The sequence below is a fragment of the Peromyscus californicus genome, unplaced genomic scaffold (genome assembly GCF_007827085.1).
Source record: "Peromyscus californicus insignis strain IS unplaced genomic scaffold, ASM782708v3 Scaffold_10__1_contigs__length_136768540, whole genome shotgun sequence".
NCBI classification, from domain to species: Eukaryota; Metazoa; Chordata; class Mammalia; order Rodentia; family Cricetidae; genus Peromyscus; species Peromyscus californicus.
In genome coordinates this window covers 28909003-28929011 of record NW_026294391.1, presented here as the reverse complement: position 1 = coordinate 28929011, position 20009 = coordinate 28909003, and the positions used below count along the sequence as shown (strand labels likewise).

At 34.4% G+C, this 20009-nt stretch overlaps 1 protein-coding gene across 13 annotated transcripts in view; it reads left to right on the top strand.

Annotated features, from left to right (window-relative positions):
• The window catches only part of Scml2 (Scm polycomb group protein like 2), a 101301-nt gene that overhangs the window by 22723 nt on the left and 58569 nt on the right, over nt 1–20009 (top strand). For 12 of the 13 annotated variants that reach the window (XM_052722460.1, XM_052722356.1, XM_052722242.1 and 9 more), the window contains exons 8-9: nt 10210–10293; nt 16476–16562. In XM_052722460.1, coding sequence (XP_052578420.1) covers nt 10210–10293; nt 16476–16562 — 171 coding nt within the window. The remainder of the gene's footprint in view (nt 1–10209; nt 10294–16475; nt 16563–20009) is intronic. The other variant, XM_052721794.1, reaches the window with a different exon arrangement.

Genomic DNA, 20009 nt, shown 5'->3' with positions numbered 1-20009 from the left:
CCAAAAGTCACATTTAGAATGTTAGAACCATGTTGTTATAAACATTGGATGTGTTTAGGAGATGGTTATATTTAAAATTGCTTTTGTAATTGCTATTCAATTAAAATGTATACATGAGTTCTGGGGATATAGCTCAGTGGAATGAGTGTGTAGCATGTAGAGGGCTCTGGATTCTATTCTCAACACCAAAGCCTTTTAAAAACATTTGCACATGGTATTTCATTAGTCACATCTCAACCATAATTTTAAAAGTTGGACAAAATAAGTATTTAAATATATTTTTTCTGTTTATATTTTAAAGATAAACTGATACTTTGATATTCTCAAGTAAAATCTATGCGACTCTAGCTTCTGTGGAAGCTGTTGTAGATTTCTGTTCAGTCATTGTACTATTCGTCATTTGTAATGGTGTTTCTAGATTGAATACTGTGATCATGTAGATACTGTCTTGCAGAGAAATGTCTCCAAAATATCAGAGTTCCTTGGCAACTCATTCAAGGGCTTAAGCAAGCCTGATGTGTGGTCTTTGAAATAACCACTGCTGAGATATATTGGCCTTGAGTTTAGTACAAATTTACTGGTGGAATCAAATGTAAACAATTAAAATTTACCTCAATAAATGCTATCTGTATCATAAAAAAGAAAGATAAAATAAGTAGGTAAAGAATATAGAGGAGGTTCGGGGCTAGGAAAGGGCTTATAGGTATGTTATTCTTGTAAGTGACTGCTATTGAAGTCTTCTGTGATTTAACACATCTCATTATAGTACAGTAATACATACCAGTTTCTTGCTGCTATATCTAGCAGGTAGATGTTAGTGGTTAATTTTGGTAAATAGTTCTGTTATACAGATCTATATATGATACTAAGGTAGCCAAGGCATAGTAAATCTGCCCTCATGAAATTGACCTTTTAGTGAAGAGTAATGGACTGAGGGATAAACCTGTTAAAAATTACAAAATTAGAAATGTATGGTAAATATGGAAGTAGCTCAAACTCTGGAGAGAATGGTGATTGAGTAAAGAAAAGCCTCAGAGAAAAAAACATGACTATTGAGAGAGGAGAAGTAATTCGCTATGCAGAATGGTACTGTAGGCAGGGTGTACATATCACAGGTAGAAAATTTGAATTTACTCTGAAAACAGGTGAATTTTGCTTAAGACATGGTTAGTTTGGAATGTGTGAAAAAGAATATTACCCTTGAGTACCTTCTTTTTCTTCTACATTGAGCTACATCTCCAACCTCGTGGTGGTGGGTCTGGTTATGTTTTTGTGGTGATAGAAATCATACCCAGGGCGTCTTTATATGAATTATGTCCATAATCCCTTTTGGCTTTTTTCTTTGTGTAATAACAAGAATATACTTGTACATCACTTTGTGCTTTAACTTTCAGTTTGAAAGAGATTATCCTGAATATTCTACTTCCTTGCTTATTTTTGCATACTCTTATTGTGACTGTGTAGATGATCCCTAACTTCGGATGACTACATTTACAAGTTCTGTCAGTACAATTCAGTGAAAGCAATAAATATTCAGGAGAAACCATACTTTGAATAGTAAATTTTAATAATTTTCTAGTCTAGTAATATGTGATAAAATATTTTATTATGCTAGGTACTGGCAGTGGACAACAAGGCGAAAAACAAATGCTTTGATGCTTTTGTATGCTGTGTTTATGTTTTCACAATGGGCTGGGGGGAAGGTGAGGGGGGCTGGAGGGGGGAGAACAAGGGAATCCGTGGCTGATATGTAGAACTGAATTGTATTGCAAAATAAAAATAAAAAATGCCCATATGTATCTCTTACATCCATATACTTTGTGATATTTAGTTTGAGTACAGTTTTTAATAAATTAAGGTACCCAATATTTTATTTTAAAATGGAATTTTTGTTAAAGTTAAATGATTTTACAAAACTATAAGCAAATATAAATGTTCTGAGCATGTCTTAAGATAAATTAGGTTTAAGTTAAAGCTATGATATTCAGCAAGCAGTGTATCAAATGCATTTTGACTATCAAAATGCAATCCCATCATAACTTGAATAACATATTCCTGTGTAAAATATATCCTACAAATTGCAGTTTAATTCTACATGCATTCCATCATATGGCTGTACATAATTGACTTAACTAAATTTCTGTTTTGTTAGATATTGAAGTACTTTCACATTTATGTTATTAGACTACATGCTATAAGTACTTTTATGTACATATACTTGCATTCCTCCATATTCCATACAGTAATTTTGCTGAAGTAGAGAATGTGTTTTTAAGCTAAAAAATTGTATTTCAGGAAGACATATATATTACCCTCTGAATTAGGTAAAATATTTTTCTCTATCCTGCCCAACCTTGGGAAAAGTCTTTCTAATTTCATTATTTTTACATTTTTCATTCCATAATTTGCTAATGAGTTTAAAGCTTTTTCTTTCCGTAAGTTTTGGGTATTAATATTCCTTTATAATTGTCTACTAATCACCTTTTTCCTCATTTTTCATCTTAGAATACTACTTTTTTAAAACTAGTTTGTCTGTTTCATTTATTGCACAGCTTAAACCCATGTCCCCCAATTAAAATTATTTTCCTCAGTCATTTGATTTTTAACATTATAGTCTTTTTTCAACTAACAAAAGTCTTTATTGACTTAATAATTTAAGGGCCTTACTTTTAACTATTTTCAAAAGGCATAAATAATAGTAAGATAATCAGATTTTGTAAAATTAAAATTTTTGTATTCATTTTGAGTATTTCTTAAATATACTATAAATGTTTTCGAACTTATAAACAATTTCTTTTTCATAGCACTTAAAACTTTTGAAAAATAATCATTAAAAGCAATAAAGTTGCAGTGAAACATGAATACTACTTGATTTAGAGAACAGTAATAAAGTTTAATTTGCTTTAAAACTTCCATTTTTTAAAATTCTGAACATTTCTATGATCAGAAATAATGGAGTTTTTAATTGGGCTTTGCAGGGGTTAGTAAATATATGCTTTTTTCGTATTTATCCACATTTTCTTTTCCAGGCTCTTGTTTCTGTTCCAGGCTCTGTCCTCTCTTTCAAAGCTCATTGTGACGTCACAACTGATCAGATTTCTTTGCAAGAGTGTCAGTACAGGGTATCTAGTGAAAAAGGTAGCAGAGCTGCATATGTGTTGCTGTGTCTTTAGCAACTTGGAGGAGACAGTCCCATAAGTGAAAACAGGGCCTATTGCGATTTTCTTTCAACAATTTATTTGACCTCGCTCTTTTCTTTTTTTCAGTTTCTTACACTCCCATATCTTCTTTGTAAATCTCAGTTGCCTTTAGATCATTTATATACTGATAGAAATTTAATGATTCCTTATAAACTATTACTTATTTTTCTCATAGTGCCCTTCCCATGTCTCCAGCATGTTATAGAACTTTACCACCAGTCATTACAAATATATAATACAGGAAGGAACAAACAGGATATGCCAGTAATTTAGGATCGTAACTGGAATGACCCCTCTTTTTTAATATATGAAGATATTTTTCTTTCTTTTTTTGGATGGGGATATACATTTGTCATTCGAGGCATTCAGAAGAATAAAATTCTGTTTAAAAAAGTGCCCCAGGGGCTGTAGAAATGGCTTAGTGTTTAAAAGCACTGGCTGCTCTTCCAGAGGACTTGGGTTTTATTCCCAGCACCTATATATCAGCTTACAACCTTTTGAAATACCAGTCCCAGGGTATCTGATAAGCTCTTAGGTCTGCTGAAGGCACTATGCATGGCATACACATTATGCATAGAAATACATGCAGGCAAAACATACACATAAAATAAAAATTAATAAATTAAAAAATTTTTGCCCCAGTAATTTTCCTAAGATTATGAAATTATTCAGTCTTTAAGAAATAGTTCTATTGTAAATGTTTTACTTTGCTTTAACAATCCTTAAGTACTTTAAACATAAACTATGTAAATTAAATTTGAACTTAAATAGTTTCTCAAACAATGAGTTTTTAAAATTTAGCTACATATTTATATATTATTGATTATACTAATTATCTTCAGTTGTGTGAGGTTGTCTTGTGCTTACAGATATTGTCCTTTTGCTGGTCTACTAGTCATCTGTGTTTGGGGTTATATCACTTTAGGTGCTGATTTTTTTAGTTTATCCTTTGTTGGATGGATACTTTTTGGATGTTTTTTCCTCTTGCTTTCTGTTTCCTCTCTGGTCTTTTGGCCTGAGTGACCAATTGTAACATTATGTACTAGCATGAAGAGCAGGAAGCAAACTGTCACATGATTTGGGTCTATAAAGTTGCAGGATCTCTAGGGTATGGAGGAATTTCTTCTAAGAGGAACTCTGGAGGAGGGGTAGATCCAGCAAGGTGTAGCTATGCATTACTATTTAATTTGTACCATTCCTAGGGTTAAAGTAAAAGAAAAATGAAGTAGATCTTAACCATGATTATCTTTGTATTATTTGCTATTTCTTTGAATGTTTATTTTATACTTTCATGCAGGAGTGCATAAATACTTAGGTTTTTCTTCTTAACTAAAACTCTAAAGGAGTAGATTTTGATATCTAAATTTGATCCTCTAAAAATGTGTAACTGATTCTTTTATGTAGTCTTCCCTTATTTTGGAAAAATAGCATTTAGCATTTTTCTTCTTAACTGTTTCAAAGTTTGTCTCTTGGGAAGTATTTCACACCTTTAATTTGCAAATAAGAAACAGCTTTATTTTCTATTTTTTATTACCCCCCCAACACACACATCAAAACATTTAAGTTGTGATTGCTGTTTTCTTTGTTCAAAGGAGTATGTATGTTCTACAACTTACGCTTTACCTATCTAAATTTCAAAATTAAGATTTTTGTACATTTTAAACCATGTATTTATCAACTTTATTATTGTAGGACTGTGTGTGTTTAGTTAAAAACTACATTAAGTAGTAGTTTTCTGTCAGGTGGATCAGATACTAGTAGATGTTCATATAATGAAGGCTGTAAAGAGTTCAAAATAGACTTGATCGTAATACATTATATGTACATATAAAATTCTCAGAAAAAAAGTTTAAACAAAATTCAGTGTGCCAGTCTTACTGACTGACATTCAAATACTCATTTGTATTTTTGCTCTTTGTGTGATTTGTAATGCAGTATAGATTAATATACTTAGTACACTGAACATTGTTTTTGTTATATATGAATGAAATAGCTAGAGATGCTATGAACCCAGAAAGGCATGAAATCTAAAACATGATTATTTTCTGTCTTATATGAACGCCTTGGACCAAGTGTTTCACTTGTGTGAATGAGAAAGCTATTACGATGCAAAGAAGTAGCTTGGAATAAATAAAAAGCCTTTTCTCTGATTTAAATACTTCTTGCTAAATATTACAGTAATTACAAGCAGTGCTTAGACTTTGAAATCTTCTTTGGTTCTGTGCTATGATGTATTTTAGCAGGATTCTCGTAAGGCTATTAAAAATGCCTTGGTTAAAGGAACATGCAGTTCAAAAGGATAACTTTCTCGACAGACACAATGGATTGGTAGTTAGATTTTGCGTATCTTTTCATTTCTTTCCAAATTCTCTGACCCAGGGTAACCTTTGGTCCTTCTTGGAGGGTGAAAATGAAGGGAGTTTGAGCAGGTGACTGATGATCCCTTTCTCAACAGCTCACAGACAATATACAAATTACGTTACCAGCCCCCTTTATCTATTCCCTTCACTCCTCCCTCCTTAAATCAACAATGCAAATAGCTCCATCCCCATTTGCTGGAAATACAGGCTTGCTCAGGCAACATGGGCTTTGTTGTTGAGTCCTTTTCTCCAGAAATACAGTTTTAATCCTGGTTAGAAAGATTAAGGCAATGAAGTGGAACCTAAGTCATCTTAATGGTAAATACAGCAGCAGCTTGTCACTCTGGGGTATTTATAAAGGTAGGAATTATCTTTATATTGCAGCTAAAATCGGGTTAAAGAAATCTATTGTCTGCTTTGTTAGTTTTTGTGCACTACATATACCAAAGACTTTAGACAGTCCTGTTTTAAATATTACTTATTGATACTTTTAGCGCTATTGTCTGCTTTGTTAGTTTTTGTGCACTACATATACCAAAGACTTTAGACAGTCCTGTTTTAAATATTACTTATTGATACTTTTAGCGCTATTATTTGAATAGTCACATTCAAAAGTTGTCTTTAAAATGCGTGGGGAAAAATTCAGTCTTTGCTTATTTCTACCTTAAAAATGCTTGTATTTTTTTAAAGCAAGGAACAATCTGATTATAAGTAATATTTAATTATTTAGATGAGCAGTTTATAATGAAAGTATAATTTTTCTCTTAAGTTTTAGGACTATGACCATAAATAATTTTCCACTGACATTGAATGAGACTTACTAAAAAACTTTATGCTATGGAAATATGAATAACATTTTGCTGGTTATTACATCAAAACATTTAAATTTTTTTGTGTGTGAAATTTGTAGCAGTTCCTGCTGTGATTATTTTGAACAACACAGTGAAAGTCAGTGTTAGAAATTATTCAGGAAAAAAAAAGATACTATGATTTAAAATTCAAGTGATTTTTTTAAAGCTTATATTGTTAAATGAATTTCTGATTGACCTAAAACTGTTTTTTGTGTGTGTGTGTGTGTGTGTGTGTGTGTGTGTGTGTGTGTTTGTGTGTAATTTCTTCTGAAAATATTAAAGATTATAGCTATTGTACTTTTTTAATACTCTCAAGTATATATTAGTAGCAGTTGTGAAATAAAATAGTCACCATGGAAAATATTTCCCCAGAGAGCTGAAGGGAATAGTTTACCATAATGCTTCTGTAATTTATAAGCAGAAAACTCATATGCTTTAAAAATGTGACTCTAAAGCCCTTCTAAATTCTGATTGTGATTTCTTGTTTATTGATTTTTTTTACTTCTTTACTAGGCTGAATATTTATGAGACAATTATATAATAGGACTGAAAAAGCATGTCAATGTTGTTAGATCTAATTTTAATTTAGTATAGAATGTATGCCAAGGGGGGAAAAGACACTCTTCTGTTTTTGTTTTTCAAGGACAAGATCTTACTCTAATATAGGCTAGACTTGAATTTACAGCTGTTTTTCTGTCTCGCTCTCCCTCTCCCAAGTGCTGGGATTATAGGCCTCAATAACCATTCTAGATTTTTTCCTTCTGTAACTTTTAAAAATAACTTAAATCCACAAGCCAAGTTTTGAAATAGGATTGAATCAAAGCTATAGATAGAGCCTTTAAATATAGTTCATTTTTGCTTTAGTTATCTAGGCATAATGTTTTAAATCTCTTAGAAATGGCATGTAATTGCTTCTCAAATGACAGTGCTATATTTGATACCTTCCAAAGTAAAGTCGTTTAGATGAATCCTTGGTTTTCTGAATGGATCATTTCCTTTTAAATAGGAGTCACCTTTTATTATGTGTTTAGATATTTTTAGTACTGGAAAATGTGTTGTTGATTCTTAGAGAGAAATCTATTTGGGTCATCAAAGAGACTCAGGAAAGATGATGGAGGAGCTAAGGTCCAGACTTGTTAATATCGTAGAGTATAGGTGATAGATAAATGAGCAATTAGTGTAAATCTTCAGAAATTGATGCAAGTTTTAAAATAGAAACTGGGACAGTTACCACTAAATTTTAGAAACATTATTTTCCTTTGTAGCTAGTTCTTTGTCCTTGTTACAGCCAGTTTGTAAATAATAAATATTTAAAAATGGAAATGGTAGGAGACAAAAAAAATGTTTTTTTCTTCTTGGGGGCACTGTGTAGGAAAGTAGAAGACAGTGGAAAAATGGTATCTAGAAGTCTAAATGATGACACAGGGAGAATTATAAGTGGAAATCTGTGGAATTGGATGGCTGAAACATAACAGAACACCTATTCTTTTAATAGAGGTAGCATTGTGTGTTTGTTAGAATTCAACTACCTGGACAACAAAGAGGAATTTTCCTTTATGGAATGACAAGTAAGGCTTTTTGAAGGACTTCTACTTAATATAATTAATCTACACTTGAATTCTGAAATTGCTTGAGACTGAGGTGTAGATTATTGTGTATTAGTTTTGAGGACACTAAAGATCACTGCTGACATGCAGTGAAACTGTATAAATATCTGTTATTTTTAGTTCATTCATAGACAGTCATCCCTCAGTATCCTGAGGGGATTGGTTCCATGGCCTCTAGAGATAACAAAATACAAGGATGCTCAAATCCTATGTAAAATGATGGAGTATTTGTATATAACCTATTTATACCATCCTTTATATTTTTATTATTATTATTATTATTATTATTTTGTTTTTTTTTGAGACAGCATTTCTCTGTAGTTTTGGTGCCTGTCCTGGATCTTACTCTATAGACTAGGCTGGCTTTGAACTCTCAGAGATCCTCCTGGCTCTGCCTCCCAAGTGCTGAGATTAAAGAGGTGCGCCACCACGGCTGAGCCTCCATCCTTTATGTTTTAAATTGTCACTAGAATACTTTAACCTGGTCCAATATAAGTGCTATGTAAATAGTTGTATCATTTAAGAAATAATGACAAGTCTGTATATGTTCAGTAATGATAGAGTTTTTTTCTTAGCATTATTTATCCATCGGTGGTCAAATGTACAGATTTACTATAGGGCCAGCTATATGACTATTTAAGTGGAATGTTATGCTTTATCAAATAATTTTTTCTTTAGAATAGCTGATTCTGTTATTTACAGAAGTGGCTAGATTATTCATCTTTTTTTGAGGCATTTTGCATTTTTAATTACAAATTGGTATTTATTACAGAACATTCAGAAATTAAGATTACAGTGGTCATAGGCTAACCTAAAATTGTGTATATGCTTTCCTTCTAGAAATAATGATTGCTAATATTTTAGTATATAAACTTTAGGGTATTTTAATTAAAACTTAGAATATTAATTGCCAGTACTCATAGAAACCAACTGGAAACATCTTACAGAGCATGTATTGTATTGTTTGCATGTATATAGAATTATATTGATTTGTTTCTATTTACTTATCCTATTATTATTATTATTATTATAATTAGTAGACAAACTTTCTCTAAGAAATGTTAAAGAACCAAGAAATTTGTCAGAAAGTACTTCTCCAAATATTTGGTGTAGATTTTTTTTTGCTAGAATGTATATTTAACCTATAAAATTGAAAACTCAATTATTTTTAATCAAAGTAATTACTTTGAGGTCAAACAAAATAAACCTGTATATCAATAAAATTGAAGAAAACTAAATCACTTAAAAATTGGCTTACCGAGAACACATTGGTGCTTATTTTCAACACTACTTTAAATTGTATTCCTTTGAGGTTTACATGTAAGCTTCCTCAAATTTGAACATTACCCTCATTACTTAATTCTATATTTTTAAATCCTTTGGATTTTAGTGCTTTATATTGTGATACTACCACTTTTATCCCTATTTTTACTGATTTGAGTCTTCGTTGTTTTGGCTAGCTTAAAGGTTTATCAGTCTTATCTTTCAAAGAATCAAATATTTATTGTCGTTTTCCCTTTTAGGAATTTTTAATTTGGCTTGTTTTTACTTTTCTAAGACCTTTAAATATATCATTAGGTTATGAATTTGATATCTGATTTTAATGTAGGCACTCTTAGCTATAAAATTCCATCTTGCTTTATATCAAAAGTGTGTGTGTGTGTGTGTGTGTGTGTGTGTGTGTGTGTGTGGTCTCTGCCAGCCAAAAAACAATTTTAGAATTAATAATGCTTACTATGTAAACTATAGTTTTTATACTAAGGAAATTGTCAAGGCATGATTACTGAAATATCTGTTTTGTTTGTTTGTTTGTTTGTTTTTTGAGACAGGGTTTTTCTGTATAACAGCCCTGGCTGTCCTGGAACTAGCTCTGTAGACCAGGCTGGCCTCAAACTCACAGAGATCCACTTGCCTCTGCCTCCTGAGTGCTGAAATACCTGTTTTTAAACTGAACATAGACACAATTTATCTGGCATGTTATCGTCACACACAGTATTAAAATTGTGTAAATTAGGCCACCAGGTAACTAGAAACTGTATATCACATGAGAATGAATGTTATTTATGACAACACTATATTAGAATGTATAAATTATTACTAGAAGCTTTAATATTTGGCATGCATACAGGAACCTAACATGTTCTAGCTTTTAAGTGCACATGATTTTTTTTCATTTTATTTCTCAAAAAAGCTGAAAAGAAACCAAAGAGCAGAGGAGTGACTAGACCTTGGAAAGATGGAGCCACAGCTTTGGAAAGTATAGAAGCAGCCCCAGGTGATTAACATTTTTTTCTGTATCAATCTACAAGATGATTCCTGTACATTGAATAATAGTATAGTGTTTTCAAAAGGAAAGGCTTTTCTGTGTTTTAAGAAAACAAATAAAAATGTAGACCAATGTTAAATGGCTAGAAATTTTCACTGTGATAAGTCAGTGATGCTTGGTATTTAATGAAAGCCTACTTTTGAGAAAATTAGACTATTTATTTACTATATGAAATTCTAATGTACCTAAAACTTCCATTTAAGTGTCACCTTTGTTTAAAGTATTTTTAGTTTTACATTTTAATGCTTTTCTTTGAGAATTTCATATAATTCATTTTGATCATATACTTTCCCTGCCCCCAGTTCCTTCAGGATCTTTCCATGCCTCCCTATCTACCTGAATTCCTGTTTTTTATGCTATTAATTAATAAAAGAGGGCAAAAACACATAGAAAAGGGAGTCTGATATGTGTTTTCAGACTATTCTGGAACATGGGACCTGCCTTGGAATGGTAGCCAGTGTCATTCCGGTATACAAATTTGATCTTCTCTTATCCAGCAGGTCTCCATTGTAAATTGATTCTTGGCTAGGGCTGGGACTTAGTTTCTACTTCCCCTCCTCCATTCTAGGATTTTGTCAGGCTTGAGCTTGTTCAAGTATTATACATTCTGTTGCAGTCTTTGTGAGTTCCTTTCTGCATCTGCCCTGTTAGATACTGAAAATCTTGTCTCCTTGTAGACTTCTACCATCTCTGGTTCTTCCAGTCTTTTTGTCCTCATTTTCACATAGATTCCTGAGCCTTGACAGCAGGGGTTTGATACAGACATCCTGTGTAAGGTTGGGTATTTCAAAGTCTCACTTTCTTCAGGTGGTCTACTTTTAGGTCTCTATATTAATTGCCATCTACTGCATAAAGCTTTTCTGACAGGGTTTGAGTGATGCACAGATCAATGAATATGTCATTAAGAGTCATTTTAGTGTATTTAGCAGAATAATAATGGTTGATTTTCCCCCCTAAGGCCCCAAGACCTGTCTTGTCACAGGTTATTGGCCTCATTGGCAGTGTTAGTTATAGATTCCATTTCATGGGATAAACCTTAAGTCCAGTGAAAAACTGGTTCATTCTATAACATTCTTACCACTATTGTGCCAGTGAGCGTATCAGAGGGTTCATAGCTATATGAGGTTGATTATTTCTTTTTTCTGCTGGTAGTGTCTATAGTACATTTTAGTAATGTGAACCCTAGCCAGTAAGGGTGAAGCTTCCAGTTGAGTACCAGCTGGGTTTCTCTATGTACCATGACATAAATATGTGGTGTGTTCGGCAAATTAAAAGTACTCTGGAATTCTTGTCAAGTTGTAAAGGGTTACCAATAGTAAAGGCAATGGCCTGTAGTGTTAGGGATTGGGTCTATGAGAAACCTTTGGCCAGTACCTCAAAAAGAAGTTCCAGGTACTAGGGCTTTTATTGGTAGCATATGCTGTCAGTTTGAGTTGTTGTCCATTTCATATTATCATTTCACTTAAACTCTTTTTAAACATGTACATGTATTTTTCAGGAAGCTTCTATTGTACTGGTTTTCCCTTTGGATGGTTTGAAAGGATTTTCATGTTAGTTATCACTTTCTACATTCTCTCTTCTGACCTCTCCCATCCTCCACCCCTTAAATCCATATATTTCTTTTACATTGGTCATATTCCTAACCATTCCTACAGGATTTATAAATGTGTCTGAATTTTACACTCTCATCCATTACCCATATATGTGCTATGTAACTGGTGATTCCCACTGAAGGACATGAGTTGTGACATTCACAGTCCTCATCTGGCCTGACACACTCATCTCCAGGCCTTTATCTCCTCCTCCTTTCCTGGGACCAGTGATCCACTGATTTCAAATATTGATTTATTCAGTTTTTCTTTGCCTGTATCTTTATTTTTTTGCAGAACCTCTGTTTCTTTGCTATATTTTGTATCATAGTTGTTGAGTTCTCATCTCACCCTGAACTACCTGGCTGAATTTATTTACCTGTTCTTTTAAATCCACTTTGAGGTCAATCGTCTGTAAAAGTAGACTTTTGAATTCTTTGTCCAAAATTTTTACCATTTCAGCACTTGGATTTGGTTATGTAAGAGTTGGGGATGTAATATATATTTATCTCTCTCCGTGTGTGCATGTGTTTTTGCACATGCATGCAGGTACAGAGACAGAAGAAGGCATTGGATATTCTCAGCAGCTGTAGTTACAGGCAATTGTGAGCCACTTGATTTGGGTGTTGGAAACTGAACTCACGTTCTATGGAAGGGCAGCAAAAAATACTTTGAATTGCTGACCCATTTTTTTTTTCAGGCCCAAAGAGAGTTTTAAGATGGTATAATGGAATATGTAAATTCACTTCCAGAGATGGCCTTTAAGCTTCATGTAAAGTGGAGGTTTGGAACATTTGTTGAATGGAGCAGAGAGAGGTGGGAATTAAAAAAAAAAAGAAAACATTATAACAGGAGAATATAGTTAGAAATCAATTGCAATAGCGATTCCTTCATAGAGGTTAGAGTGGACATTACAGAGGGTCATATCCAGCTCATGTAGCTGTGTGATAAGATTGTTTTTATGTTCTTTGATTAGTTATTTTTTCTTTAAAGCACACAAAAAATGTGATAGACACAGAGACCATATGTATCCTTCAGAATGTTTACTGTCTAGCTCCTTACAAAACAAAATTGCTAACCTCTGTTCTGTTGCTTCTGACTAGAGAAAGTAGATGAGACTGTGACTCAGAGGCAGGAGCTGACTCATTGCTCAGGAAGGGATACTTAATTTAGAAGTATTGGTGGTATTGAACAGTTGTGAAAGTTGAATCAGATATGGAGCAAAGCCAGAAGAAACATGATGGATTGAATGAAAATACAAGGAACTATGGATAAACTTTGCAATAAGAATGTAACACTTGATCAGTTGGTCTGAAATGAAAGATAGCAAATAAGGGGATTGAAGGGTATACAAGGGGACACTGTTGTCTTGGAGATAAAAGAGTTCCAGAAATTGACAGGAGTAACCATTTCTAGGAACTTAGGTGGAATCTTTGTTAAAAATGTCAGTGTGGCCAGGCGGTGCTGGCACACCCCTTTAATCTCAGCACTTGGGAGGCAGAGTTTTAGGCTAGACTGTTCTACAGAACGAGTTCCAGGACAGGCTCCAAAGCTACACAGAGAAACCCTGTCTTGAGAAACCAAAAAAAAAAAAAAAAAAAAGAAAGAAAATGTCAATGTGATGCTCGGATGCCAGTCAAATCCTGAAAATGATGACAGAGAGACAGTGTAAAAAAAGAAAAAGTAATGTGAGTAACATCACTAGAGCTCTTTAAAAAATAGTGTACACATTCAACTAAGAGTGTGAGGTAGTAGTTAAAATAAGAAGAATCTGGCTTGTATGGGTGAATTAGGTGTAAATGGAGGGTGAAGTTATGTTGATAGTTAAATGATTTTATATTTGCCTTGGTAGCTAAGGATAGACTACTTCTATTAAGTGACTTGTAGAACTAAAATAAGAAAGCTACAGAAAGATGGGGTATTTGCTATGACAGGTCTTAATGCAAACTGTATGGTCTTTGGGTAAGGAAGAAACAAATAGTAGACTATACAAAGGCCGCAGAATGACAACAGTTGAGCTTTAAACACAAGGGTATTTATGTATGGGTGTATATGTTTCAGATATCTCCTAGAAAAGAGTTTTATTTAGAATAATTTGTTATGCTAAATACTCCCCCTGAAATAACCAAATTGTGAAGGTATTAATACTGAAATATCTCTTTTTTTAATTGTAAATATAGACACAAGTAACCTTGGAGGTAATTTTCACAAAATAATAAAATTATTTGAATTTGGCTACCAGCCAACTAGCTTTTTCATGACAACACTATAGAAGCATCTATATTTTATAATAGGAAGCTTTATTATTTGGCATATAAACAGGAACACAATGGAGTATAATGATTGTATCAACCACAACTAATGAGAACTTACTCAGGGTCTGAGAATCTGAGCTTGCTTTACCCAGCAGGACTGCATAAGGGGATGATCTGACCATGGGCATAGTTACCAGGTGTTTGGAAGGGTCTGCACTTGGCTGTGCAGTGTGCTTTGATCTAGCAAGGGGGAGGTCTTTTGCCCTGCCCCTTGGCATTGTTATGAAAGCCCTTTAGAAGAGGCAGAAGGGACCATTGGGTTTTGATCCAGCTCCTCCTCCAGCTCTTCCTGAAGCTATCCTGTGTTTCTGTCTTTCTCCTCTTCGGTATCTTTCTATTTAAGTTTCTTACTCCTCTCTCCTCCTCACAGGAACCCTCTAGAAGGGGGGAGCTGGCCTCCCACTGTCTTCTTAGTTGTAAATGTATATCATTTTTATTTTTCATTTCATATCGCCCAAAAGCTGCAAAAAACAAACAAACAAGCAAAAAACCAACCAACCAACCAACAAAAAAACCCCAAGGGCAGTATATTCACCAACCCTTTGGAGGTTGAAGACAGATCTGTGAAAGATGAGCAAGCAGCCCCAGGTCATTGCTCTGTTCTTTTATATTGATTTGCAAGATAATTTCTGTACATTGAATCGTGCTTTCAGAAGGAAAGGATCTTTTCTGTTTTAGGAAAACAAATACAGAAAGTAGCCCAGTGGTACACTGTTCACTTTGCTAGTCCAACATTTTTGTTTTAATAAAAGCTTCCTTTTTTTAGAGAAATAGACTATTGCCTCCTTTTTGCAGAATTAGACTATTTCCTGATTATATAAAAATTTAAAGTATATAAATCTTCACTTATGTGACATCTTTGTTTAAAATTATTTTTTCTATGTTAATGCTTTTATTCTTTGAGAATTTCATACATTTTTATCACATTTCTTGTACTCCTCTGACTCCTCCCAAATTGTCACCTCTCCATCCTATGGACTTCATATTTTTTTTTTTTTTGGTTTTTCGAGACAGGGTTTCTCTGTGTAGCTTTGCGCCTTTCCTGGGACTCACGTGGTAGCCCAGGCTGGCCTCGAACTCACAGAGATCCGCCTGGCTCTGCCTCCCGAGTGCTGGGATTAAAGGTGTGCGCCACCACCGCCCGGCGGACTTCATATTTTTATTCTCTCTCTTTTTATTATTTTTTAAGATATTTTCTATTTATTTTGCATATCAACCACAGATTCCCCTGCCCTACCTCCTCCCACCCCCAGCCTCCCCCCACAACCCACCCCCCCATTCCCACCCCCTCTAAGGCAAGGTCTCCCATGGGGAGTCAGCAGAGCCTGGTACATTCAGTTGAGGCAGGTCTCTTTTAAACAAATGTGGAAAAACACATAAAAAATTGGAATCTGATTTGTGTCGGCTGACTACTTTTGAACATATGGCCTGCCTTGGTGTGTGTTGATATAGTCATACTGCCATGGGTTTTCATATGACTTTTTTGAAAGAATTTTCTTTTTAAACCTGGGGTGTATAGCAGTTGTTAAAAGTAAAATAATAAGAGTCTGGTGAATAAAGTTTAATTAATTGTGAATGAAGAGTAAAGTTATGGCAGCAATTAAATGTAATTAAATAATCTTTAAAAATCTGATATTTGTCCTGGTAGCTGAATATAGACTACATCCTATTCTATGAACAGAAGAAGTGGCATAAAAGGGTCTAGAAAGATGGGGCATTTGTTTTCACATATCCTGTTTATTCATAGTATAAATGACCCATCTTCTTTTGACCCAGAAGAAGCAATTCTGTAGACTGTTTCACATTATGAAATAAACCCTCAAAAAATGTAACTGAGGTTTGTACACATATATTTTGTGTGTATGTTTCAGATTTCTCCCTACAGAGAAGTTTAGAAATACTTTTTGATAAGTAAAATTCATGTTTTTCTAGTAACCAAATTGTGAAGGAATTGGTTGTGTAATTTTTCTCTTGTAAACTATTAACACAGATACAAATGACCTGGCAGGTATTCCTCACAGATAATATTAAAGTCTTATCAGAATTGGTATATTAGGCAACTGGAAGCCACATATCACATGAGCCTGATGGTAGCCTTTTATGGACAATACTATAGGAGATTCTATGTTTTATTATAGGAGGGTTTATTATTTGGCATACGTAAAGGAACATAATGTGTTCTTGCTTTTAATGTACATCATTTTTATTTTTATTTCATACCTCCAAGAAGCTGCAGAAAAACCCAAGGGCAGTATATTCACCAACCCTTTTGAAGATGAAGACAGACTTGTGAAAGATGAGCAAGCAGCCCCAGGTGATTGCTTTAATTTTCCATGTTGATTTGCAAGATAATTTCTGCACAGTGAATAATGATGTAATGTTTCAGAAGGAAAGACTCTTTTCTGTTTTAAGAAAACCTATAGAAAGTAGCCCAATGGCCGGGCAGTGCTGGCGCACACCTTTAATCCCAGCACTTGGGAGGCAGAGGCAGACGGATCTCTGTGAGTTCGAGGCCAGCCTGAACTACAGAGGGAGTTCCAGGAAAGGTGCAAAACTACAGAGAAACCCTGTCTCAAAAAACCAAAAAAAAAAAAAAAAAAGTAGCCCAGTGATAAATTACTAGAAATTTTTAGTAGTATTCTAGTCCAAAGTTTCTGGTTGTTATAAATTAATGTATCTTTTTTTAATACTTTCTGATTTTATGAAATTCTCCTGTATGTAAATCTTCATTTATATAGCAACTTTGATTTAAATTATTTTTGTTTAGTGCTTTTATTAATATTTTCATGCATTTTAATTTTGTTCCTGTTCTTTCCCCTCCCCCATCTCTTCCCAAATTGTCCTCCATTTCTCCATCCTCTGGACTTCATGTTCTTACTTTCTCTTAAACATGTAAAACACATTAAAAAAAATGGGAGTCTGAGTTGTGTTATCCAACTATTCCTGAACACTTGGCCTGCCTTTGTGTGTGGTTCATATAATCAGTGTTATTCCACTGAAGAAAATGGATTTTCCTTTTCTAACAGCTATCAATTCTTGGATAGGGCTGGAATTTGTATGCCTGCTTCCCCTTCTCCATGCTGGGATTTTGTCAGGCTTGAGATTGTATATGTGTATTCAGTTGCAGTCTTTGTAAGTTCCTTTGTGCATCTGCTCTGTTATATTTAAAAAGTACTATCTGAGGGACATCCTTTTCAAGCTCTAGCTCAACTCTTTCTGCCTGTTCTTCCATATAGATCCCTGAGTCTTGAGGGGAGGGATGTATGTAATTTAGGGTTGAGCACTGCAGTCTCTTGCTCTGTGCATATTGTCCACTTGTAAGTCACTGTCTTAATTATCACTCACTGTAAGGAGCTTCTCTGATGATGCTTGTGTGATGCACTGATCAATGAGTATAGCAATATGTCATAGGAGTCATTGTATTTCTATGTCCATTCATCAGAATCATACTAGTAGGATTTCCCCTAAAGCTTTTGGCCTGTCTAATCTCAGGTTCTTGGCCTGATTAAGTGTCAAGTATGGGGCCCATTTAATGGAGTGGACTTTAAGTCCAGTCAAACAGTCCTTTTTATTCCCATAGCATTTGTTCTATTTTTGCACCAGTATATTTACAGGAAGGTTGATTTTGTACATCACTAGGTTAGTATATGGGCCAGATTGATGATTTCTTTGCCCCATTTGGTAGTGTGTGTAGCACCTTTTGGCACTATGAAATATAGCCAGTTAGGGTAAAGCTTCCATTTCAATATAAGTTTGTGATGCATTCTGCAAATTAAAACTACCTTGAAATCTTACTGTCAAATTTTAGTGAGTAGCCAGTAGCATTACCAGTGGCCTGTAGTGTATTGGGGGAGGGGGATCTGTGAGACTGCTTTGGCCAGAACTTCAAAAGGTAATGACCCATTTCTAAAATAGGTTTTCATTAGGTAATGAGTGATGTCTTCTTGGAGGGAGTATCCCTCTATTGCATGGTCACTCTCTTGTAATCTTTTTAATATACCTATTTCTAGGAAGTTCTATTGCGATAGGTTTCATTATAACCCTTTTGAAAAGCTTTCCTTGTTAAATGTCCCTCCCCACAATTCCACCTCTATTCTTCAATTCCTCACCCCATTTAATACATGTAAATTTTTTGGTCTACATGATTAATCTCTGTAAGTATGTCTGTGGCCATTCAATTTGTTGCCGGTTCTTTTCCTTATTCATAGATTAACTATGAAACTTGTGATTCCTCCTGAAAGAGATGAGGTATGACACTCAAAAGTCCTTGTTTGTCTTGCCACACTCATAGTCTTCAGGTCTATATCTCTTGCTCATCCCTGCCTGAAACCAGTGGTAAATTGAGTTTTAAATTTTGATTTATTTGGTTTTCTGTGCCTAGATTTTTATTCAAAATCACTCTCTGTTTTATTTTCTATGCAAGTTACTGAGTTTCTCATCCTATCTCTGAATGTACTGCCTGAATTTTTCTGTTCATTTAAATCCAATTTGGGCTCATTAATCATCTTTAAAATTGGACTTTTGAATTCTTTATCTTGTATTTTTACTATTTAACTATTTGGGGATTTGGTTATTGGGGAATTAGAAACTTTAAAATACGTATTTTTGTTATTTATCTGTATGTGTGTCTACACATGTGTTTTTGCACACACATGGAGATGTCCCCAGAGGACAGAAGAGGGCATTGAAATTTTCTGGAACTGTAATTACAGGAAGTTATTTTCCACTTGGTATGGGTGTTAGAAATGAACTCTGGTCTTCTGCAAGTGAAGCAACAAGAACTCTTGCCTTTTGAACCCCATCCTCAACCTCAAGCATAGTTTTAAGGTGGTATAGTGGGGATAACTCAGGTCATTCACAAAGATAGCCTTTAGTCTACTTTCATATGAAGTGGGATGCTGAAAGCTTTTGCTGAATGGAGCAGAGAGAGAGAAATGTGGGAACTTAAGCAGAATAAAATATTTTAGGAATCTACTTAGAAATAAATTACAGCAGCAACTCTTCTTTTGAGATTATCTTGGGTGTTACAGAGAGCAGGCTATATCTATCCCATGTACTTGTGTGATAAGATTGTTTTTTGTGTTCTTTGGTTTGTTTTTGTTAAAAGCAATCAAAGAAGAATGTATGAGAAACCATATGAAACTCAGAGTGCTTCCTGTCTAGCTATCTACAAAACTAGTTTGTTAACCTTTATTCTGTTGCTTCTGACTATAGAAAGTTGATGATAAATGACTTGGAGGTGAGCTCACTGCTCAGGGTTGTAGAAGGAAGGGATACTTCATTTAGAGGTATTGATGGAGGTGGACAGTTGAGTTCAAGTTGTACCAGGAGTAGAATAAGGCCAAAAGAAACCTAATGGTTTGGATGAAAATAGAGGGACCTGTGGCTAAACATTGCAATGAGAGTGTAAGACATTATCAGGAAGGGTGGACAAAGAGACACTTATTTTTTTTTCTCTTTTCGGGGGGCCTGCAACCCAGCTCTCAAATAAATCACACAACGGAGGCTTATTCTCAATTATGAATACCTAGCCTTAGCTTGGCTTTACCTAAATTATCCTGTCTAGCATTTGCCTTTGGGCTTTCCTTTTCTTACTTCTGTAAATCTTACTCTTACTCTGTGACTTGCTGTGTAACTGGTTGGCTATCCCCCCCCCCCAAGTCCTCCTTTCTCTAGCTACTTCTCTCCTTCTTTCAGATTTCTCTATATTCTATATATTCTCTCTGCCTGCCAGCTCCACCTATCCTTTCTCCTGCCTCCT